The 25,951-nt window shown below is 39.2% G+C and overlaps 1 protein-coding gene across 7 annotated transcripts in view; it reads left to right on the top strand.

Moving 5' to 3' along the window:
• Taz (tafazzin, phospholipid-lysophospholipid transacylase) overlaps positions 1 to 25,951 on the top strand; it is a 254,338-nt gene that overhangs the window by 31,124 nt on the left and 197,263 nt on the right. For 6 of the 7 annotated variants that reach the window (XM_090387175.1, XM_090387176.1, XM_090387177.1 and 3 more), the window contains exon 2: positions 2,437 to 2,565. The exons of the other annotated variant lie outside the window; for it this stretch is intronic. In XM_090387175.1, the coding sequence (XP_090243301.1) occupies positions 2,437 to 2,565 (129 nt within the window). The remainder of the gene's footprint in view (positions 1 to 2,436; positions 2,566 to 25,951) is intronic. 7 annotated transcript variants of the gene reach the window in all.

Below are 25,951 nucleotides of genomic sequence, written 5' to 3'. Positions count from 1 at the left end.
ACTATACACTAGTGGGTGCCTGGTCTGTCTCCATGGGATAAAAGTGGGGCAACGTCGGGCCTTAGTAGGGGTCTGGCGGCTAAATGACCAGAAGAACAATGGTACACAACACTACACATGTAAAATATCTATACACTTTTAAATCTCTGGCTTTTCCAGTCAACTGGTTCAACCGCAATGTAAACCACGCGGAGATGGGGGAAACCCCTGGTGCCGTTTGACCCTGAACACACTTTACATGCCTTTTCCAACCTGTGATCAAGATGGTCAGTTGAACGCCTAGTCTGCTTAAGGAAGGAAAAGTTTTGTAAAAATAGTTTTAATTTATTTCATTGCTGTGTTTTTAATTTATATCATCACCTTGATCAGTTCTTTCATTTTTGGTTAAATTTTAATTATTATTATGACACAATGTCTTCTATCACCCAGAGTTTCTTGGGGGTGGTTTGATATGTTTTGGGTTCGGGTTGGGGTCCTTCACCTTTGATCCTAGAATGTGTTGAATCATTCATGGGCTGTGAGTGATTCAAGGGTAATAAAAGTTATATTTTTTTATTACCCCAAGAAGGATTTCTGCTTTTTAATTTGCGATTTTTTTAGCCAACTTATAGCAAAGATTAATACTCTTATGTAGAGAAATTACTGATTATTAATATATCTAATATTCACTGTCCAGTCAAAACACTGACCACCCCATCCTTTATCAATCGACTGTTCTCTGCCCTCTTGACACATGATGTAGTGAGAACTGGTAAATGTGATACTGCAGATTTGTGTGTGTGTGTGTGTGTGCAGTCCCATACGAAGTACTTAACATGGAGAAGGGATTTGATCCGATGAACTTTAAAAAAGGGATGATTATCAGGTACTGGTTGAAGGCTGGCAGTTTTATGGGAACTGTATCTTGTGAACTGTTCAGACTGCAATAGGTAAAGTGTTCCAAGATTGGAATAGGTAAGGTGTTCCAAGATTGGACAGAGCAGAAGTCGCTGGGCCATTGACAGATGCCCATGCTTTGTCAATTCTCATGGTGAATGTAGGCTGGCCCATTTTGTTCGAGCCAGTAGGTGGAAGAATGGTGGAATGACTGGGCAGGGAACAACCAGTGGTGTTTCCAAGACCACAATCCAATGAATCCTCTACTGTATGGACCACGAGAGTTAGGCATCCAGTCAAGGTATTCATGCTTATTATTATTGTTATGAGCCATATAGTGCAAGGAAGCCTGAGGCTTATGCTGCACCAGCCAAAAAAAAAAAAAAAAAAAAAAATTGAGTCACCGTGAGAGAGAGAGAAGGGAATCACCGAGAAAGAGAAGAATGATGATATCCAGCTCAGGACCCTGGGTGTGCCAAGCCCATACTCATCAAATGTGAGCCCCTGGGGTTATGGCCACCCATTGCCAATGATGCCTAAAGTTTGCACCCAAATGGCATCAATGGATCATTGATAACTGGACAAAAGTGCCTTTTCTGATGAATCACATTTCCTGCTATGCTCTATGGACGGTAAATGGAGGGTATGTTGACAAACTGCAGAGAAAAATCATCCAGCAGAAACAGGCAGGCTGAAGCAGTGGTTTTGTATGGGGGGGGATGCATTCCTGTGAATATCTTGGAGTCCTCGTACCATAGCCCACAATCTGAATGCTAAAGACTACCTATTCATTGTGGCTGATCAGACACACCTCTTATGGTGACTGTCTTCCTGGATAGCAAAGATGTATGTCAGAAGGATAATAAACCTGGATCTGTCGATGCTCTGCCGCTTTGCTGGGTATCGACAGATTCAGGTTTGGATTTTCCACTGTGGACTTATTGTGGATCTATGGGGGTTCAGTCCTGGAAAAATTGTACAACATATCTCCTGCAACATCAGAGGCCTCATAGAATCCATCCTTGACTGTGTAGCTTGGTTACTGGTTGCAAGAGGAGGACATACCCACTATTAACTAGGTGGTCATAATGTTTTGACTGGACTGTAGGATTATTCCATATTTACTTTTCTTTTACTTCTGGGCAAACCATTGATGCTCTGCAAAAATTAAGTCCTGTTTGAAATCAATGTATCCAAAATTCACGAAGAAATGTCAAAAAATGCAGTTAGCAAAAACCTTTTTAAAAATTTGTCATGTAATGTTATCAGTGCATTCTCTTTGTACTGGATTACTCTGGATTAATGAGTTCACTATACCTATAGTTAAATGCTGGAATTTTGTTTTTTTTATTTATATATTTTTTAATGTGGCATGATTATTTTTGCTAATGGTAACTGTATTATGCATAATAAAAGCATATGTACAATTTTTGTTTTAATTATTCTGGCACCTGTATATTTGAGAAGTACCAAATATGGTGCTTCTCAAATATACAGGATGCCAGATACTTTATTAGCTGATGTAGTGGAATCTATAATTTAGAATTTTTTTAAAATCAGATTGGTTGAATAAGATGACGGTCTACAATAGGGATATCTTGATTGATGCACTAGATAGTAGACCACCTGGAATTCCTCTTCTTACTGTGAGCAATCACCATTCTTGTTTGGATGACCCTATGCTTTGGGGTAAGTTCATAGCAGATATTCTTTTAGTTTTAGCCTGATGTGCAGGCTAAAACACTTAATTTTCCACTTTAACCTCTGCATATAGCAGAAATCTGTCTTTAATTTTACACATTTATAAGTCTTCTTCACACACACTGTGTGAAGAAGACTTATAAGGACAGCAGTACAATCACTGAAGAAGTGGTACAGGAAGTACTATGAAATGTCTGAGAATTTCTTGCATTCCCTTTAAGAATTTGACTGATTTTACTTTGTGCAAGTTAATTGGTTAATTTTGTGGAGTCAACAAAAATTTTATTTTTGAATAGTTTGAATAGTCTATTTTTATATAATTAAGTTTGATCATACTATTTCATTTTTATATAAACAGTAATTTACTGGATTAAAGATCAATGGCTTATGTTCATCCATGCTCTCACTTCTCAGTCTCTCAAGGTTTATTACTTGGCAGATTGAAAGATAGCAAAAAGGAATTTAAAATGATACCATTACTTTTGATAAAAGTGCACACTTTTCCATTGTCATTTGATTTGATTTGTGTGCGAGCGTGTGCGTGCGTGCACACACTCCAGAGTGCAATTTTTTTTTATGCACCTGCTAGAGAGTTTATCTTGCTTCTTCAGGTATAGATGAATTTCCCACATCTAAATATCATCTATATAGGCTGAAATTTTTCAGAGGAATAGTAGGTGAACTAATACTAAGAAGAGTAGGGTTGACCAGAGGTCATATGACAGAGATAGACTGGACACTTCTTTGCACTATAATAGTGCAGTCCTGTTTGTAAGTAAACTGCAGTCATGGAGTATAAGCAAACCACATATGAAGTGTAAAGACCTCACTAGAATTGCTGAAGTATGTCTGATAAGATAGTGAGACATATTGAATCAAATGATACAGAAGGAGCCAGGTATAGAAGATCCATTTATGAATTGAGATTGATAGTGTCTAATAGAGGTCCTGAGAAGATCAGAAATTGTAGAAATGCCTTTTCTTTCATAATGAATGTGGGGAAAGCAAGAGGTTAAAATCTGTTGTGTGAAGGACAGGAGAAGAGATCTCTGTAGAAACCTTATCAGAAAGGGTGTGGTGGTCACTAACCCCTGTGACCAGAAAGAGTAGAGGAGCCAAGAGGATGGAAATAACTTTTCATTTTAACATCTATTATAGATTGAATATAGTGCATCAATGATAAATACACTGCTAAGTTTAACAACAAAGTTAGGAACACTGTCTACACCTGGAAAGTTGGACAAAGGAAGCTTATTCATTTCATTTTTGTGTGCATCAACACTAAAAAAATATGACTGAATGAGGGAGATATTATGAATGGGTTGTTAGGCCAGGGCATCAGTTCAAGTTGGTTGTGAATTCTGGTTCTTGATGTCTTTGAAGTGGCAAGCAAATTGAAGCCAGGAATTCAGATTGGATGATATTAATATTTTTTTAGTTTTTTTTTTTTTTTTTTTTTTTGAGTGCATCAACTAAAAACATGGCTGAATGATGGAAATATTATGAATGGGGTTGCTGGGCCAGGTTCCAGTTGGTTGTGAATTAGGGTTCTTGATGTCTTTGAAGTGTCAAGCCAGTTGAAACCAAGAATTCAGATTGGGTGGTATCAATATTAGTACTGGCAAATGATGCAAGAAAGCAAGCTTTTACAGCATCAGCAAAAAAAAACAAAAAAACCACTTTCCTTATAACCTCTGCATTCCCTCAAACAGTTTGTCTAGTTCTTCCATGAATTTATTCAAACTACCTACTTTTACAACCTCATATGGAAGTGTGTTCCAACAGTCAACTACCTGCTGGCTGAAGCCAAATTTCCACACATTTATCCTGCAACCATTCTTCCTCAATTTGAATCTATACCCTTCCATGGGATCCGAGCAAGAGAAAGGATTCCATCGGCATTGAGCTTACTCAATCCATTCTGAGTCTTAAACACCTCAATCAGATCTTATAGGTTCCTAGTCTCCAGATGCTGCTATTTGCAGAATTGAAGTCTTTCTTGGTAAGAGCATGCTTTTGTTTCCCTCACTTCATTGCTCTTCTCTGTAGCCATTCCTACAGATCCACATCCTTCCTAAAATGAGGCTTTCAGACTTGTAACAACAAGATGTAGCATCTAAGATGTGGTCTAACTATTGTTTTATACAATTGGGTGATCACCTCCTTATCCCTTTGTCTTTGTGTGGTAATGTGTAGGAGCTGAAGTGGTAGAATACATTTTTGTAATAGAATATTTTCAAAACTGATTGTTTATCAGCGTCTTCACTGTATTAAATTCAGTATACACTGTGCCGTGCTTCCAGATATTCAAGTCAGAAGAATATTTTGCTTCAATCTGAACTTTTTGTTTTATACCAGAATGGATGATTAATAGTTGCAATGGCTGATTGATAATTGCAAAGTGTGTTAGTTGTCTGACGGCACCAGGGGTTCCCCCCATCTCCACATTGTGTACTATGTTTGTGTAGCACAGAACTCTGTGAAGGCCAGAGATTTAAAAAGTGTGTGGGGAGTGGACGGATGTGTAGTGTTGTGTACCGTTGTTCTTCTGACCATTTAGCCACTGGATTAATAGTTGCAATGGATGATTAATAGTTGCATCATGCTTTGGAAATGAGAAATAAATGAGATATCTTGGAAGCAATGCTTATAGCATCGTGAATAGGCATGTAGTTAGTAATATGGTCCTTGAGGTTGTCACAGACATTCTCTCAGATATGCCAGCCAAGCTGTACTTGCTACCTGGGAGTCGAAAACGCTGATGGCACTGATATTCGGATGACACTCAAGTCAAGGGAACCCAATTTTGGCAAAGTCCAGATGGTCTGCGACAGCCAAATCCTCTGCTTGCACCTTCATGATGGTGGGACTGTTGGTAATCCTGGGTATAACTCCCATTCTCAAGCACACTGTTGGTGACCACCTGGTGTGTGAACCAACGTAAGCAGGGATCAAAGTGTGGCACCCACACCACATTGGAGGAATGCCACCCCTCTGTGTTATCAGGCAGTACTAGGTGGTAAAGCCCCCGTAGCCGAGTGGTCAGGAATGGGAGTGCAGTAGCACATGCTCTTTGAGTAGACTGGGGTTCAAGCCCCTGACTGCTAAATACAGTCGATCTGCCAACCTGCACTGGACCAGCGTGGCAGATTATGGCCCATTTCCCTTAGGCATGAATTGTTGAGGAGGCTACCATCCTGCAGTGCATTGATAATGGCTGCAGTTTACCTTTTTTTTTTTTTTTTTTACTAGGTTGTATATGACACATCAACCAATGCAATACCACCACTTTGCGTATTGGAGGCTTGAAGTGGTGGAACCCATGTTTAGTCTCCAGAGCTAAGTTCCGGTCAACCCTTCCCCATCTCTTCTATCATGACTAATGACTTTTGAGTTTATGATGGACATCATGGCGAGATCCAGTCTTCTTTACATTTCGAGGGGCGCCTCCGTAGCCAGGTGGGCAAGAGCAGCAGTGCGTAGCACATGCTTCTTGATTAGACCGGGGTTTGAGCCCGTGACCACCAAATACGGAGGATGCGGAAAGGTCAGGGAATGACCACCGCATATCCCCGGAGCAATATGGCCTTAGTTGCTAATGCTCTTAAAAACCAAAATAACAACAACAGTAACAACGTTTCGAGGGTACAGCTCTAAAACGGTGTTTGCAGGCCGGCCGCTAGTTAGTACACCTGACTGAACCTATTGGTAACTCTTTTCGAAGCTTCCGGATCAGCTAGTGTATAACCTTGCTCCCTCTACTCTACCATATAGTGACTGGAGGGAGTCCAAGTAGTGTGTATGCGGGGGGGGATTGTAAAGGCCACGTTATTTCAAGGAAATATATGTTTATGCCATATCCAAAAATTTCATTACTTCATACATGTCCCCCTACTTTTTCTTTCTATTGAATACACCATGAATTGTTAAACTAGTAGAGTAAGCTTATCTGCGAAAAGATCTAAACCTCCCAAACACTTACTAGTTCATTTCACAAATATATATCGACGTGCTGACGAGGCTACTAGGAGACGGTCATGTTCAAAGCCGCTAAGTGGATTTTTCTTATTTCGTGATTTGAAATTATTGTTTTTCTAAAACTTTTGATTTAAATTTAGTAGTATAACATTATTTTGTGATTTTCTGATTATTTTGGTGTATTTATTCTTTACTCGGCCTTGTAATTGCATAAAAGTATCGGTAAGGGTATCCACGTGTTTGCAACTCCGCTGAACGAGAAGTTCTTTAGCCATATTTAGCCGCTTGATTGAATATTTTTTACATCGAATGATTTCTGTAAGTAGCTTATAGACCTAGTAAGGATCGTTAGTTTATTCTGAATTGAGACAGCGAGATTTGAAAGTTAATTAATACTTAAGTGTCCGTAGATTTACCGTTCGTAACTTTCCCGCCTTTGTGATACGATAGTTATATACCGTACTAGATAGCGTTAGTTGAACTTCGTTAGCAGTTAAATTGTACTTTTAAATAAATACATATAACAACTTAGATTACAAACGTAATATAATTAATTATATTTAACATAATTAATAACATAACATAATTAATAACATAACATAATTAATTATAATTAATTAATAAATTAATAGAATCATGACTCAGACCAGAGCGGCAAAGCAAAAGGCTCAAGCTAATGGAAGTGCTGTGGCTCAGAGCAGAACTGAGGGGGGCAGTTGTCCTCTGACTCACAGCCTTATAAAATGCACTGTTTGCAGAGCAATCGGGTACGGGACATGATACTGCCATGGGGGATGTCTTTGTGTGTGCGCGATGCAAGGAGTGTATGGATATCAGGCAACGACTCAGCGTTCTTGTGGGCCTATATGAGAGCTTGAAGGACAGGGTGGATGCCATTGAAGAAACTAAATTGAGGGGCCTATCAAGCTCTCAGCTGCCCACATCAATGCCAGAGCTTGCACTTGGGCATCACGTGACACAGAGGTAACCCCCAAGACAGAATGCGCTGGTCCAGAAGGAACTAGTAGTTGTTGGTGACTCTATTGTCAGGAAAATGGGGAACATGCTTTGTAAAAAGGATAGGTGGAACAGGACCAGGGTATGTCTGCCAGGGGCAAAGGTTGATGACGTTGTAGAGCGAATATCATCTTTTAAGGGCACAAAAGGTGATATAGTTGTACATGTTGGCACTAATGATATTAACAGCAGGAGACCGGCAGAATTACTTAACAAGTACAGGTCACTGTTGAACAAAAGCCGAGAATTAGGGTTAAATTTGAAAGTGTCTGCAATTCTGCCCAGACACGATAGGAGGGAGTATATAATGAGAGCCTTGTCGATCAATTCGGCCCTGGAAAGATTGTGCAATGCTCAAGGGGTAGAATTTTTTTCAGCCTGGACTGTACTTGTTAACAGGAGAGATTGCTTCTACAGGGATGGGATACACTTAAATAGAAAGGGTGCAAGAATATTTGCTGATGCTATCGAGGCAGTGTTAGGTGGGTCGGAAAACTGCTAGCTTGGGGGGAGACAAAGACCAATAGATTGACAGTAGCCACTGGCAGAGGTGAAAGAGATTCTTGCACTGCTTCTATTAGAATGAGTAGAAGCCTGAAACACAAGATGCATGATATTTCAGAGACTTCTTGGAGCCATTGCGGTACAAGTAAACACATGGGTTGTGTTAGGGTAGCTAAGAATAGAAACAGGTGCAGGTATACTTGCGTGTACACCAATGCTAGGAGTTTAGTAAATAAATTTGATGAATTTGGGGTATTGCTCAAAACATCAAAGGCAGATATTGTTGGGATATCAGAGACGTGGTGTCACACAGATATAAGGGATGCAGAACTGGAATTTGGGGAGTACAACGTCTACAGAAAGGATAGGCAGGATAGGAAGGGGGAGGGGTTATGCTATTAGTTAAGAAACACATAAAAACCAAGGAAGTGAAGCCAGTCAACATCGCTGGACAGTGCAGTGTTGAGTCAGTTTGGTGTGACATAAGCATTGAGAGATCAAAATTGAGAGTAGGAGTGCGCTATAGGCCTAATGACTCTGATGAGTATAATAAGAAACTGTACAGGGAAATAGAGTGGGCCAGTAAATCAGAGAGTCTTATAATGGGAGATTTTAATTTCCCAGATATTGACTGGAATTTGGGGGCTGGTCACTCACACACTAGCAGGGCTTTTGTGGATTTATTGGATGATTGTTTTCTACATCAGCATGTTCCGGAGGCAACTAGAGGGACTAATAATACTCTTGATTTGATTATCAGCAGTGATTCTTCGTGCATTAAGAATCTGCAGATAAATGAACCACTAGGTGGCAGTGATCACAGTGTGCTGAAGTGGGATTTACTCAAAGAGGTAACTACCATTAGGGGTAAAGGGAAGGGTTATTGCTTCCGTAAAGGCGACTACGATGGACTGAGACAGTATTTAAATTCTATACAGTGGGACCAACTGATGATGTTACCAACAGCAAATTCAAAATGGGATGCATTCAAAGAACTTATCTGGGAAGCTACTAAGCTTTACATACCAACTAAGAAATATTGTTCAAGGTTTAGGCCAAAATGGATGTCAGATAAACTAATGAGGCATATGGCAGAGAAGAAAAATGCATGGGATACTTAGAAATTAACACATGACACAGAAGCCTATGATAGATACAAGTTGATATGCAACCAAGTTACAAAGGAGGTTAGGCAGGCGAAGGCAGATTACGAGAAATCCTTGGCAAGGGATGCAAAGAAAAACAGCAAAGAGTTCTTTACTTATGTAAACTCTAGAAGGAAGGGGATGAATCAGATTGGTCCACTTGATATTGATGGGTCAACTGTTGATGATCCTGCTCAGGTAGCTAACAAACTAAATGAATACTTTGCATCGACATTCACACATGAGGAGTTATTCAGCGAGGGGAATGCCAGAGGTGTATTCAACTCTAGCAGTAAGCTACTGAATCTTGAAATAACTGGGAGTAAAGTGGAGGAGAAACTGTTGAAGATAAACACAAGAAAGGCACCCTGGGTGGATGGGATCTATCCAGTTATATTAAAGGAGGCAGCAAAGGAAGTAAGCAAACCCTTAGCCATAATTATGAGAGCTTCCTTGGACTCAGGGGAGGTACCCATAGACTGGAAATGTGCAAATGTGACCCCAGTTCACAAAGGAGGAACAAAGGCTGACACAAGTAATTATAGACCTGTGAGCTTAACTTCTGTTCCACGAAAATTAATGGAGGCACTGGTTAAAGAAGCACTGCAGGATCATTTAGACAAGACTTCAGTTATAGCTCGGACACAGCATGGCTTTGTTAAGGGGAAGTCTTGCCTGACCAATTTGATTGGATACTATGATGCAGTCACAAAAGAACTGGATGCAGGGAATAGCTTTGATATTATATACTTGGATCTTAGATACTGTTGCACATGGAAGACTGCTACACAAATTGAAGCAGTGTGACATTGGAGGCAAATTGCTGCAATGGATAAAGGGGTGGTTGAGGGGGAGAAGACAGAGAGTGGTAATCAATGGACACAGCTCATCGTGGACTAATGTTATTAGTGGAGTCCCTCAGGGCTCAGTGTTGGGTCCATTATTGTTTTCTGTATTTATAAATGATATTGATGATGGTATATCAAGCGTAATGTCCAAGTTTGCAGACGATACAAAGGTTGGCAGGGTTGTCAAGGACACTACTGACGCTATGCTGCTGCAACAGGATCTGGAAAGGTTGAGCAGATGGGCTGAGAGGTGGGAAATGAAGTTTAACATTGACAAATGTAAAGTACTACATATGGGAAACAGCAACCCTGGAGCAACGTATCAACTCTGTGCTACTACACTGACAGTGGTAGAGAATGAAAGGGACCTGGGGGTGGTTGTGCAAGCAGATATGAAGTTTTCTGAGCAGTGCAGACGGGCTGCAAGAGTAGCTCATGGTGTATTGTCGATGATATATAGGAATTTTTCTAGCAGGGATATGGAGGTGATTATTCCCTTGTATAAGGCAATGGTTAGGCCACATCTTGAGTACTGTATAGAGGTCTGGAGGCCTCATTTCAAGAAGGATGTAAAGATGCTGGAATGAGTACAGAGAAGGGCAACAAGATTAGTGAATGGAACAAAGGGGTGCTCTTACGAAGAAAGGCTTAAGTTTTGCAAATTACAGTGTCTGGAGACTAGGCACCAGCGAGGTGATCTGATAGCGGTGTATAAAGCCTTGAATGGTTTGAGCATGCTCAATGCTGATGGGATTCTTTCTCTAGCTCAGAATAATCACCTGAGAGGGCAAAAATTCAAATTGAGGAAAGACAGATGTAGGATAGACGTGCGGAAATTTGCCTTTAGCCAGCGGGTGGTTGGTTGGTGGAACAGACTTCCATCACTTGTAGTGGAGGTTGATAGCCTAAATAAGTTTAAGGCTCAGCTGGACAGGTATTTTGAACGAACAGAGGGGTGAAGTGGAAGTGGTTTTTTTTTTTTTTTTTGGCTGATGCTGCATAAGCTTGCTTTCTTGCATCAAATGCCTCTACTAATGCTAATGCTATAAATGTAAAACCTTGGTTTTTCCAATAAATGTGCTAAGGCTGTTCAAGAGAAGAATTTTGCATATTGAAATTGGATTGTTTCCAATTCTTCAGTTTCATTTTCTGCCTACACTAAAGCTTGCAACAATTGTAAAGCGGTTATTAATCAATCCAAACTAGATTTTGAACAGGCTAAGAGTAGGAAACTTGCTTCTTACCCTAATGGTAGCCGAGCATTCTGGTCTCTTACCAAAGCTATTGGCCGCAACTTTTGCCCATCTCTACTCCCATGTCTGTCAAAACCAGATGGTTCTGTTGTCATTTCGGCCAAGTATAAAGCTGACCTGCTAGCATCCCATTTTTCTTCCAACTCATGTATTAATGATCTTGGTAAAACACCTCCCACCATTGCCAACACGCTCCATTCAATGCCTCCTGTGGTCTTCTGACAAAAGGAAGTCAGAAGGATTTTGATGAATCTTGATGCTAAGAAAGCTCCAGGTCCCGATGGTATTTCTCCACTTGTTCTCAAAACCTGTGCTCCTGAACTTACTCCTGTTTTTTGCAGCCTTTTTTCACTTTTTTATTCCAAATGTGTTTTTCCGTCTGCTTGGAAATTTGTTCATATCCAGCCAGTTCCTAAAAAGGGTGACACATCCCTCCCATCCAATTATCATCCCATTGCAATTACTTCTACTCTTTCTAAAGTAATGGAGAAATCAATTAACCGCCAACTCTTAAACTACCTAAAAACCTTCCATCTGATCAATGATCGCCAGTATGGATTCCTTTAGTGTCGATCCACTGGTGATATTCTGCCTTATGTTACCCATTTATGGACTAATTCAATGGAAAAGTTCGGTGAAACACAAGTAGTTGCTCTTGACATCTCAAAGGCTTTCGATTATGTTTGGCATAAAGGTCTTCTAAACAATCTTATGGTTTGCCAACTGTTTTTTGTAATAGGTTATTAAATTTTCTCTCTGATTGGTCACTGAGGGTGATGGTAGATGGCTTTCTGTCTTCTAACTTCTCCACTAATGCCGGTGTTCCCCAAGGTTCTTTTCCTCTTGTATATTAATGACCTTCTTCCATTGACTGGAAATCCTATCCATAGTTTTGCCGATGATAGCACATTGCATTCCACTTTCCATTTTGAGAAATCTTGTCCTGCTGAATCAGCTTGAACATCTCGAAAATCTGCTACCAATTCTTTAAATGCCGATCTCCAAGTAATTCTCCAGTGGGGCAAAGACAACTTATTGATTTCGATCCTAAAACGCAGTCTTGTCTTATATCTCGCAAAAAAGGATTCTTCTCCTCCTATGCTTATTTTTGGTGACACTCTGATTTCTAGGCAAAATGATATATCTCTTTTGGGGATTACCCTGACATCTAATCTCTCTTGGCGCAAGCACATTACAAATATTGCTTCCTCTGCATCTAAAAAACTTGGTTTTCTCTTTTGCTCTCTGCGTTACTTTTCTTCCAAATAGCTGTTCACTCTGTACAAATCGCAAATCCCCCCCCCTACCATGTAATATTGTTCCCACATCTGGGGGTGGTGCCCCCAAAATCTCTCTCAGGCTTCTTGATTCCATTCAGAAGAGGGCAGTTAGGTTAATTAATGATTCATCTCTAACAGAGTCTCTCCACTCGTTGTCTCATAGACATACTGTTTCTGCTGCATGCCTTTTCTACAGATACTTCCATGGGCACTGTTCTTCTGATTTGGCTTCTATAATTCCCGCTATGTCTTTCAAAACAGTCCGAACACGTGCCACCACCAACCAGCATCCATTTACTGGCCATCTGCAAACTCGCAGAACCAACTTTTCATCTTCTCCGTTTATTCATTTAACTGCCGTTTTCTGGAACAACCTTCTTTCGTATGTATTTCCTGAAAATTACAGTCTTCAGAATTTCAAGTCTAATGTCAACAGATATCTTCTCTTGTCTTCTCAACCTCCAACCCAGGCACAGTACTAAGTACTATAGGTTCTAATACCTCTCGTGTTTGTGGCTTTCATTAAAAAAAATAATAAAAAAAAAATTACAGCTGAATCTGTGAGGTGGTTGGATAGGAAAGTCTAGGGTGAAATGTTTAATAGTTCAATTGTCCCTTGAATATTAAGAAATTTCAATGAGAATGACTTCATCAAAGCTAGACAGTCAGGATCATTTTTGTTGTTGTGTTTAAAGATTTATTTCTCATCATGGTATATTGTACCTATTTGATTGAAGATAAATGGAAATGCAGATCAAAACAAGTCAGTCCTCGTATAACACGTGTTTACACTACACAAATTCGATCATACATGATTTATAAATATGGGAACGATATCTTATATCACACGAACCGAATTCGCTTATGCACGATTCGCCTTTGTTGTTTTCAAGAAATGGCAGTCGAACGCAGAATCACCCCATCCGAACGCAACCCGATAGGAATGAAGAGAAAATTCTGAAAATGTATTTGTTTTTTATATCAGTGAAGGGGAAACACATTTCACCATAATAACGTAAAAATAAACACAATTCCAGCAATCGATATAATGACAAATGAATTAGATCGAGTTTACTGCCAGTTTATAACAGATTCCACTAGCAGAAACGCAACTGGAAATTATTTTTATTGTTTTATGGTAGTAACCCCTAGAAATGTGCTTTAGTAAAATGTGAGCCAGTGAGGTGTTCATAGTGTCTTTACGGTGTTGTTTATTTGGTTGCTACATGTGCGCAGCTTTGTTTGTGTATCAAGCGTGCCTCCTCATTTTGTAATTGTGCTTTATTTCCTAAAAATGAGTAAAATACTTAAAAGGTGTGAAAAGGAAGCATCCTGGTGAAGACACTACAGACTCAGAGAGAAAAGGAGAAGTAATATCGATAAAGAGAGGCGGACTTGGTTAAAAAATTCTTACCCAGGAAAATTTGTAGTGGCCTCATACTAGCGTTTATGACCAAAATCACGCCAACCTCCGGCCCACCGGGGTTTCCCCGGTAAGGCTTATGGCCAGTCTGCCTCTGTCGATAGAAAAAAAATATGAAATTGTGAAACGCTTTGAGCAAAACGAAAGACCATGTGATATTGTACGTGCTACAGACCTAAATGAGGCAACGCCGAGAATTACAAAGAATGCAGAGAAAATAAAAAGAACTTTCATAGCAGGAACAACTCGAAGTGTAATTAAAATCCATTGATTAAGGCACAAAGAATCGGAAGAGATGGAACGGCTGTCATCTGTTTGGATAGAAAATCAAACAAAAAACAAGTTTGCTTACGATAGAAGCAAAAGCATTAGCAATATTTTATTACGTAATAGTCGTAATAAAATACTTATGTATTTTATTACGACTTACATAAATAAAATACTTATGTATTTTATTACGATTATTTATTGTGTTTGGTAATGTTTTGGTTACAAATGTGTGTTCAATCTTGGGTGGTCGGCTCCGAACCCTATTTTTCCCATAGGGCCTGTTGTTTATATTGCATGATTTTGCATTGCATGAGGGTTTCTAGGAACACAACTATCGTGCTATACGAGGACTGACTGTAGTGGTAAGTTGCATTTGAGTAGTCTAAAGTGTCATTTTGTCTATTAGGAAATGGTATCATTGAAAGTTTGACTGAGTGACAAAGTGATCATTAATTAGATCTGTTCGGTCATTATATAGAGGTGCAGGCATATTGAAGTCCCCCCAAATGATTTCAGCTTTTAAATTAATATACTTGATGATCCATGTTAGGAATTCCTTGAAAACTTCTTCAGTAGTGAGTGGGAAGTAAACATTTACATTGGAAAAAGTATGGACCATTTGTTCCTTCATTAGTATCATCAACAAATATTGAAAACAATAAAAGGGTCCTGCAATCAGTGTAGTCCTCCAAGAGACTACACTGATTTACATTACTCTGACGAGAGCATAGCCCACTAATAACCACTGTCTCAACCATTCCTTTATCCATAGCTGTAACTTCCTCCTAAAGCCATTGCTCCAATTTTACAGTAGTCTCTCGTGTGGGACAGTATCAAAAGATTTTCTGAAAGTATGTGATAACAAAATTTTTTTGCATCTTTCTCCTTTGTTATTTCATCATAGTAACTAATCAGATTAGTTAGAAAAGGTCTCCCATTAAAAGATCTGTGCTGCGATTGCCATATCTGCATTCCTGTCAAGATGATCTGGCATTATTTCTTTGACCACTGACTATTACTTTCCCAGGAACAGAAATCAAGCTTACATGTCTGTAATTACCTATTTTACCCTTAGAACCCTCTAAATGGAATAGGGGAGACATTTGGACATCTCCATTTTGTAGGGACTTCCACTGAATCCAAAAAAAATGCTCTCATTATTGTGACTAATGCTTATGCTGCTGCTTTGAATAAAATTAGATTCTATCAGTTCCCACCGAGGTGCTTTATTTACTTCCAGCTTCGGCAATTTTCTCTTTAAAATTTCCTCTTGATTATTAATAGAGTTGTAACTGTGAGATAAAATCATTTATCTCACAGTTATAACTCCTGTTATTGCTCCGGGGATATGCGGTGGTCAATCCCTGACCTTTCTGCATCCTCCGTATTTGGTGGTCACGGGCTCGAATCCCGGTCTAATCAAGAAGTGTGTGCTACACACTGCTGCTCCTGCCCACCTGGCTACAGAGGCGCCTCAGCTGGAGTTGCGAAAATTAAAATCACCAAGGAAAATTAACTCACCGTTAGGAAAGTTTCAAGGAGATGAAGTCAAAATCCAAGTGATTAGTGGAGTTGGGAGAATGATAAGAGGCAACAGATGAATTTGACAGAATGTGATAGAGACATTTTAAGTCAGCAAAGAGAAAGAAGATTGAAAAGAGATTGCAAATTACTAAGGCTCTTACAGGGAATATCAGATTGGAGATATGTACACGTACCACCTTTGAAGTGAAAGGAATCATACAGTGAATAATTTGGACAACAGATGAGCAGTGGTTGAATCAAACGATTACTGGGATTCTGTTAGAAGAGCATGGAATTTGGCAGATTGAAAGTGGGAATGGACATCGTTGAGATTGAAACTGAGACCACATATATTTGTGAAATGAACAAGGAAGTTTTTGGGAGGTTTAGATCTCTTTGTCAATACGTTTGATCTATTAGTTTGATAATTCACGATGTATTAAGTAGTTAGAAAAGGGGAGGACATACTGTATGAAGTAATGAAACTCTGCCAAATAGTGACTTCTCTCTCTCTCTCTCTCTCTCTCTCTCTCTCTCTCTCTCTCTCTCTCTCTCTCTCTCCTGTCGCTATTTGGCAGAGTAGGGGCATCGAGATTATAGACTAACTGATCTGGAGGCCTCATAGAGAGTTATCAATAGGTGGACTATCTAGCGACCTTGCTGCAAACACCGTTTTAGAGCTGTACCCTCAAAATGTAAGAAAGATTGGATATTGCCATGATATCCATCATAATCTCAGAAGACATCAATCATATTGCATATTGGAAGAGATGGGGGTTGCTGGAGGTTTTTCTCCAGACTAAATGTGGCTTTCGCCACTTCGAGCTTCAACTAAGCAAAGTTTGTTGTATTGCACCAATTGAGAGTCATCTACGCTCTAGTATTGTTTGGTAACACATAGGGGTGGCATTCCTCCATGTTTTTTTGGGCCTTGACCCCTGATTGCATTTCGGTTCACACCTGGGTGTTCACTTTCAGTATACAATATGCCGTATTTCAGTTATTGCACATGGGGTTATACATAGGATTACTTACAGTCCCACGATTGTGAAGGTGCAAGCAGAGGATTTGGCTCTCACAGACTGACTGGAATTTTCCAAAATTAAGTCCACTTAATTTGAGTATCACCCTAATATCAGTTCCATCAGCATTTTAGAGTGACTGGACAAGCCCAGTTGGTATACCTGAGAACCTGAGAGAATGTCTGCAACAGCCTCAAGCCCTTGTCTACTTCTTCATTGAATTTATTCAAATTATCCACTTCCAGAATTTATGCCCCCTCATGTGCATACTCTGAGCAAGAGGAAGAATCCCATCAGCATTGAGTTTGCTCAAGTCACTCAAAGCCTTAAACAGTTTGCAATCCCTAGACTGCAGATGCTGCAATTTGCAAAACTGAAGGCTTTCTTGGTAAGAGCACTCCTTTGTTCCACTCACCAATCTCTGTACCCTTTCCTGGATCACTATATCCTTCCTAAAATTAGGCCGCCAGACCTGTATGCAGTACTCAAGATGTGGACTGACCATTGTCTCATACAATAGGATAATCACCCCCTTATAATTGCTACCAAAATTTCCGTATATTATTGACAAAACCCCATGAGCTGTTCAGGCAACCTGTTTACACTGCTCTGAGAACTTCATATCAGACTGCACAATTACCCCTCCCTTTTCATTTTTCACTAACCTGGGTGCAGTACCCACAGTTGATACATTACTCTGGTATTACTGCTATCCATATGCAGTACATTGCATTTGTCAATGTTAAACTTTAGTTACCATTCTTCAGCTCATCTGAGTAATTTTTCTAGACATTGTTGCAGCAGCATACCTTTACTACTGTCATTAACCACCCTGCCTACCTTTCTGTCATCTGAAAATGTAGACATTAAGTCTGTATGTACCCTCATCAATATGATTAATAAATGCGAAAAACAACAGTGGGTTCAGCACTGAAATCTGTGACTCTGCTAATAACATTAGTCCATGAAGAGCAGTGTCCATTGATAACCGCTCTGTCCTCTTCCACTCAACCAACCCTTTATCCATAGCAGTAACTTTCTCTTAATGCCAAGCTGCTCCAATTTATACAGCAGTCTGTTATGTGCAACAGCAGAATCTTTAATGAAATCCAAGTATTATATCAAAATTTGTTTTCTGCATCCAGTTCCTTTTTTCACTGCATCAGAATACCCAGTCAAATTGGTCAGACCAGATTTCCCCATAAAAAATTCATACAGTGACCGAAGTACAATGTCTGGATGGTGCTGCATTACTTCTTTAACTAGCAATTTCATTATTTTCCATGGAACAGAAGTTAAGCTAAAAGGTCTGTGATCATTCATGTCAATCTTTAATCCCCTCACCCCTTACAATGTCATCAACTTTTGCCCCTGGTAGCTATACCTTTGTCCTATTCTACCTATGCTTTTTGTGCAGTATATTTCCTCTTTTCCTGACAATAGCTACCTCCTGTGTGACCAGCACATTCTGATTTATGGTTTGCTGCTGCTGTGTTGCCTGATGCCGGTGCAAGCTCTGGCATTGAGGTGGGTAGCTGAGAGCTTGATGGGATCCCCAAATTAATTCCTTTGAGGGCATCCATCCTGTTCTTCAAGCTCTCATAAATGCTCATCAGAATGCTGAGTTGATGCCTGATATCCTCATGCTCTCTATATCTCTCCCACACACACACACACTGGCTGTATCATATCCCATTCCAGATCCATCAACATAAACAAGCAGTATTTTTTTTGTGATGCTGTTATTTGGAGGACAAATTCCCCTAGCCCTCAGTTCTCCCTGAGCCACAGCTCTCCCAATTTATACAGCAGTCTCCCACTACTTTGAGCTCTGTGCTTGCTCCTCTGGTCTGAGGCTTGATTTCTGTTCAAATTCAATTTAATTAAGAATACTACCTAGCTGAGTGGTCAGGCCCGAAGGTGCATAAGTATAGGTGCCTTTGACCGGGGTTCAAGCCCGAGACTGCTAAATATAGTGCTGTTTCTTGTATTATCTCTACCTTGTAAGCTCCTGACTGCGTGGTCGTCCTGGAGTATAAACTGAAAATTTATTTATTAAATATAATAACGACACGATGCTCAAATTTTTCAACTCTTACCCTTGATAGTTATTTTTTAGTAAATTCCACATCACTACCTGTGCTCACCATCATCTAATGGTTCCTGTACCTGGAAATTCTTGCATGAAGAGTCACTGCTGATGATCATAGGATGAGTATTTCATTTTCTTGTTGCCTTTCTAACAAACCTAGTGAAATGACCAATCTGCAAGATCCAGTCAATATCTGGAAAGTTAAACTCCCCTGGTATATGTCATTCTGATTTAGTGGCCCATTATATATGTTTGTATTATTGTCCATTATACTCCATATGTCCATTATGAGCGCTTTTATTGTGATCTTTGTTGGAAAACCTAAGAGTATGTATTATCTATCTTTAATTTTTTCTTTATTTTACTACATATTCTGATTGACATTTTAAAGTTTTACTTTAATTTAAAATGTTTGATTTGATCAATATTTATGAAAGCAGGTATCCTTTTATCTATGTGGAAGGGACTTCAAAAATTGTAATATTATTGGCAACTTTAAAATGAACTTGAATTAAATTAGTTATTTAAAAATGGGTACAAATTTGCTGTAAATGCAAATTGAAATTACTTTTAAGTTTTGAAAAATTGATACATGTTTGTTTTGAATAGGTTTCCCATTTTTTAACAAGTTCTAGTTCTTGCATTATAAGACATGCACATTCCCTACACATTAGTACAATTGTGGAATTGTTAAACTAGCTGGTCTCAGAGAAGAGCACAGTTAACAGACAGTTTTTAAGTGGGAAAATGGATTGCCTTGAGCAGCAAACAAGCATCACATTTTTCCAGTGATTTGGAAAATTTGCTGTGAAAACATTACAGGTACCCCCCTGCTGAATGGCAAACAATGACTTAGTCCAAAATGGCATCACTAGCTTTTATAATTTCATGAGAAGATTCCTGTTTTTATGAATTTCAGTCAAGTTTGTGTTGCAAATATGCATTTTTGCCCTGCTTTTCTGGGATAGACCTACTGAATACTAAAATCATGGTAAATATAATTATTTATAAATAATAATTAGAGTAAAATAAATAAATCCATAGTGTTGAAGTTAAACATAACGAAGGCACCTGGAGTGGATGGAACCCATCCCATTATATTAAAGAGTTCTTACGAGTACCTTAAGAGTTCTTATCTAATGGTTCCTGTACCTGGAAATTCTTGCATGAACCCCAACTGGACGTATTATCTAGATGTTCTGGGGGCAGAAATGTTTCATGTGAGCGGGTAGCTAATATCGGGGAAGAGAGCCTAGAAAACCTCAAGGGTTGTGTTAGGGTTGTTAAATATACAAGAACAGTAAATCTTAATTGTTTATACAGTAATGTTAGAAGTGTCGTCAATAAAATGAGCGAATTCGAACTGCTGGTTAAAACAAGTAACGCTGACATAATAGGGTTATGGAGACGTGGTGCCACCTGGAAATTGGGGATGACGAGTTTGAGTACGGCTTGTATAATGTATTTAGGAAGGATAGGGTGGATAGAAGGGGTTGTGGGGTAATGCTTCTTATCAGAAGCAGCCTGAATGTGACGATAGCTTTCCCGGATTCAGACATTTCATATACTAGTATAGAGTCTGTATGGTGTGAGATAGTTGGAAACAAAGGTATAATGTGAGTAGGAATAATTTACAGACCAGGTCATTGTGAAGATTATGACAAAAGCCTCTGCATGCAAATGGAATGGGCAAGTAAGCGTCAATGCCTTATTATGGGTGATTTCAATTTGCCTCTAATTGATTGGAGTAAATGGGAAGTAAACTCGACATGGGGAACAAAATTTTTAAATCAACTAGATGACTGTTATTTGTATCAGCATGTCAGAGAAAGTACCAGAAAAAAAAATATCCTAGACCTCATCATCACACATGAATCAGATGACATAACAGGGCTGGCAGTAGAGGAACCAGTAGCAGGAAGTGATCACGGAGTTCTACGGTGGATGACGACGAGAGAGAGGTAGCAGAAGTAAAAGGCAAGGAATGGGTTTTAATTTCAGAAAAGGAAATTACGATGCCTTAAGGTACTACATGGCCTCTATTAACTGGGTAGATATCGTGCAGAAAATGAATACATTTGAACTGTGGTACGCTTTTAAAACATTAATCACAGATGCCTTGAATGCGTATATACCATTAAAAAAAATACTCCACGAGGAGGGTTTGAAGTTGGATGAACAGTGAAGTTGCCACATTGCTTGGGCAGAAAAAGGTGGCACGGAAAGGTTACAGAACAATAAAAAGTACTGAAGCCTATAACAGCTACAAGGTGATGTGTAATAGAGCCACAGAAAAGGTTCGACAGGCAAAGGCAGTTTATGAGAAATAACTAGCAAACAGAGCAAAGAGGGGGGGGGGGTATACAGAATTCTTCACATATATAAATGCCAAGAAGAGCAGGACAAACCAGATTGGACCTTTACATAAGGGAAAGGGGATAGTATTAAATACACCAGCTGCCGTTGCAGATGAACTCAACAGTTATTTTGCATCAATATTTACAAATGAAAAACCTTTTGTGGCAATGGGAAATTGTGGGAGCGAAGTTAAAAAATATGTTATTAATGATATTGAAATTTCGCAAGATTATTTAATGAAAAAACTTTCGAGCCTACAGACCAGTAAGGCTCCTGGAGTTGATGGAATATACCCTATAATCTTAAGGGAGGTGGCAACTGAGTGCATTGAACCATTGAGGCTAATTATGCGAGCATCACTAGACTCTGGGGAGATTCCTTTGGATTGGAAAAGTGCAAATGTATCTCCCATACATAAGGGTGGCTCTAAAAGTGAAGTTGGAAACTATCGACCTGTCAGTCTGACTTCAGTAGTAGGGAAAATCATGGAGGCAATGATCAAGGGTGGAATTCAGGATCATTTGGATCGAATTGAAATTTTCAAGGATACTCAGCATGGTTTTGTAAAGGGAAAATCATGTTTAACAAATCTGGTTCGCTATTTCGAAAGGGTCACTCACGAGCTGGATTTAGGGAATCATTTCGACATTGTTTATTTAGATTTCAGCAAAGCTTTTGACTTAGTCCCACATGAGCGGTTTCTTTATAAGCTGGAACAGGTTGGAATCACTGGGAAAATCCTTAGATGGATAGAAGGATGGCTTCAGGGCAGGAGGCAGAGCGTTGTGATAAATGGCTATTCCTCAGATTGGGTTGATGTAAGAAGTGAGGTTCCCCAGGGATCAGTATTAGGACAACTGTTGTTTTTAATTTTCATAAACGACATTGATGAAGGGATAGAGGGCATGATGTCTAAATTTGCAGATGATGTTAAAATTGGTAGAGTAGTTAATGATCACTGTCAAGCTGAGCTTCTTCAGAGAGACCTAGATAGACTTCAGGAATGGTCAGAAAAATGGCAGCTATGCTTTAATCCAACAAAGTGTAAGGTATTACACCTGGGAAACAGTAATCCCAAAAAAACTTATTCACTTGGTGGAGTTCAACTAAACCCAGTACTGGAGGAAAGGGACTTGGGTGTTACGATACAGTCAGACCTGAAATTCTCTGAGCATTGTAAACAGGTTGCAAGGAAGGCCCATGGTGTCCTATCGATGATCTATCGAACTTTTGCAAGTAGAGATAGGGACGTGATAATCCCATTATATAAGGCTTACGTTAGACCACACTTGGAATACTGTGTTCAAGTATGGAGACCGCACCTGAAGAAAGACATCGAGCTTCTTGAAAGGGTGCAAAGACGGGTAACTCGCCTAGTGAGATCGGCAAAAGGGCGTCCTTATGAAGAAAGACTTCGAATGTGTGGGTTGCAGAGTTTGGAAACTAGACACCTTAGAGGAGATTTGATTGAGGTGTTTAAGGCTCTGAGAGGCATCAGTAAAATGAATGAGGATGAAATTTTCAAGATTATAAATGATGCTAGAACTAGGGGACATAAATTCACGTTACGGGGGGAAATGTTTAGAATGGATTGCAGGAAGTTTTATTTTAGCCAGCGAGTTATAAATTACTGGAATAAGTTGCCTTCATGGGTGGTACAGGCCGACAGTTTGGGGAAATTCAAAGGTCATCTGGATAGTACTTTCGGGTAAGGGAAGTTTATAGGATGATAGGTTTAATTTCCTTTTTTTTTATTAATTATTATTATTTATTTTTTTTTTTTTTTTGTTTTTATCATTGTGTTTTGTTCGGGATTTTTTTTTTTTTTTTTTTTTTCGGCTGGTGCAGCATAAGCCATAGGCTTTCTTGCACCATGCGGCCATTACTAATACTAAAGGAAGTAAGCAAGCCCTTAGCCATGATTATGAGGGCATCCTTGGACTCAGGAGGTTCACACAGGGTGATCCAAAGGTGATACAAATAATTACAGACCTGTTGGTTTAACTTCTGTTCCAGGGAAAATAATGGAGTCACTGGTTAAAGAATCACTGCAGGATCATCTAGACAAGACTGCAGTTATAGTTCAGACACAACATGGGTATTTTAAGGGGAAGTCTTGTTTGATCAGACACTATGATGTGATCACAAAGGAACTGAATGCAAAAAATAATTTTGATATCATATACTTGGATTCTAGGAAAGCTTTTGATACTGTTGCACATGGAAGACTACTGTACAAGTCAGAGCAGTATGACATTAAGGGAAAGTTGCTGCTATGGATAAAAGGATGGTTGAGTGGGAGAAGACAGATTGGTAATCAATGGACACTGCTCTACGTGGACTAATGTTATTAGTGAAGTTCCCCAAGGGTCTGCATTAGGCCCATTGTTGTTTTCTGTATTTATCAATGATATTGATAAAAGTATATCAGGCTTTTTTTCAGACGCTACGAAGGTCAGTAGGGTTGTTAATGACACTAGGCTACTGCAAAAGGATCTAGAAAAATTAAGCAGATAGGCTGAGAAGTGGCAACTGAAGTTTAACATTGGCAAATGCAAAGTACTTCATATAGGTAGCAGTAACCGCAGAGTAACATACCAACTGTTCAGTACAGCAGTCCCTCGTTATAATGCAGTTCGCTTTACGCTAATTCGCTGTAACGCTGTTCTTATATTATAACCTGTATCTGACTATAACACTCTTTTACAGATTGTATTTTTGGCATGTTTAACGAAACCGTTTCATTTGATGGAGTCGAAAGCTTGAAAATTAATTCCAAAACAGCATTAAAACGTTTCCCATGCTGACTTGAAAAATTTTCCCACGCTCAGTGAAATTTTTTCGCACGCTAATTTAATTGCAGTACAGTGACTTGTTACGTAGTTCCGAGACAACATTTTAAAAAATTATCAAGTATAAAAAGTAAAAAAAAAGTAAAGTGCAGCCATTATCAAACCCACTGCAGGATGGAAGCCTCCTCAACAATTCATGCTGAGGGATATGGACCATAATCTGCTATGCTGGTCCAGTGCGGGTTGGCAGATCGACCGTATTCAGCAGTCAGGGGCTTGAACCCCGGTCTACTCAAAGAGCGTGTGCTACTGCACTCCCGCTCTTGCTCACTAGACTACGGAGAGCTATCAAGTATATTGCTTGTAATATTTGCGTTGTATGCATTTATCCGAAGTCTAGTCATCACTAAGCACAGTATTAGACATTGTGTGTAACAGACAGTTTACTTGAACATTGTATCATAGTTAATGCAACCAACGCAGTTACATTTTCGAAGAGTTAATAATGGTGGATAAGAATAAAAACAGCAACGACATCTGGACACAGTACGAAGATTACAAATATAAGAAAAAGACTGAATTTGAAAATTAAATCAGATGTTTTGAAGCGAACCGATTCCAGTCAATGACAAGCGGATGTCTGTCACAATTTAGGACTGGCAGGTTTAACTGTAAGAACAATTATAAAAATAAAGAATTAATTTTAGCATTGGGAAAGACAGCTGTTCCACTGCAAGCAACTAGGGCCAGGCTGGCTATTAGGATTGAAATGGAGAGACTAACTAATTTTATTGAAGATAATAGCCAATGCAGAATTCAGTTAAGTTGAGAGAGAGAGAGTTATTTATTTTTTTTTGTTATTTTTGGTTTTTAGGAGCATTAGCAACTAAGGCCATATTGCTTTGGGGATATGCGGTGATCATTCCCTGACCTTTCCGCATCCTCTGTATTTGGTGGTCACGGTCTAATCAAGAAGCGTGTGCTATGCACTGCTGCTCCTGCCCACCTGGCTATGGAGGTGCCAAGAGAGAGAGAGATTAGCCTCTGATGATCTGAAGAAAACTCACCTAAAGAAAAAAAAGTAGAACCATTTAATACTAGTAAGGGCTGGTTGAATAGACTTAAAATCCAGGGAGAAGCCGCAAGTGCACATCAAGGAGCCGAAACTTTCAAAAAAGAACTTGTTAAAATTATTGAAGAGGGGTATTGTGTTTTATACTTCTCAACAAGTTTTTAACATAGATGAAGCAGGACTTTTTTGGAAACGAATGCTTAAAAGAAGTTTCATATTGAAAGAAGTAAAAAACATGCCATGTTTCAAAGTGGCGAGGGATCGGTTGACTTTATTGTTGGGTGGTAACGCTGTGGGGGATTTAAAATTAAAACCCCTTTTAGTTTACCAGGAAGAGGGCCAAAGTACAACCCAAAATCAACACATTTTTCATGATTAAATTCATCAATTAAAATCAATTAAATTCATGATTTTAATTGGAATTTTAAGTTTAATTTTGATACGTAACTAGTTACCACATAATTATATATGCATGTAATGCAGAATATTTATATGTTCAAATATTTGAATATTAAATATTTTAACCGACATTTGTGCATCTTTTCACTACCGTTTATTATTGATTAGGAAATATTCTATGGCACCGACTGAAACTCACAAATACATATGTTACCTTATGGGAATGTGGTGCTCGCTTAGCGCGGATTCACTTAGCGCTCTGTTTTTCCAGAACGAATTATCAGCATTAAGCGGGAGTCACCTGTACTACGCTTCAGCTCAGGGTAGTGAAGAATTAAAAAGACCTGGGGGTAATTGTGCAGTTACATATGAAGTTTTCTGAGCAGTGCAGATAGGC

Source organism: Mastigoproctus giganteus, chromosome 13 (genome assembly GCF_048544385.1).
Source record: "Mastigoproctus giganteus isolate SK-2022 chromosome 13, ASM4854438v1, whole genome shotgun sequence".
Taxonomy (NCBI): domain Eukaryota; kingdom Metazoa; phylum Arthropoda; class Arachnida; order Uropygi; family Thelyphonidae; genus Mastigoproctus; species Mastigoproctus giganteus.
Note: the sequence above shows the minus strand (reverse complement) of the source record. Positions and strands in the feature narration are given on the sequence as shown.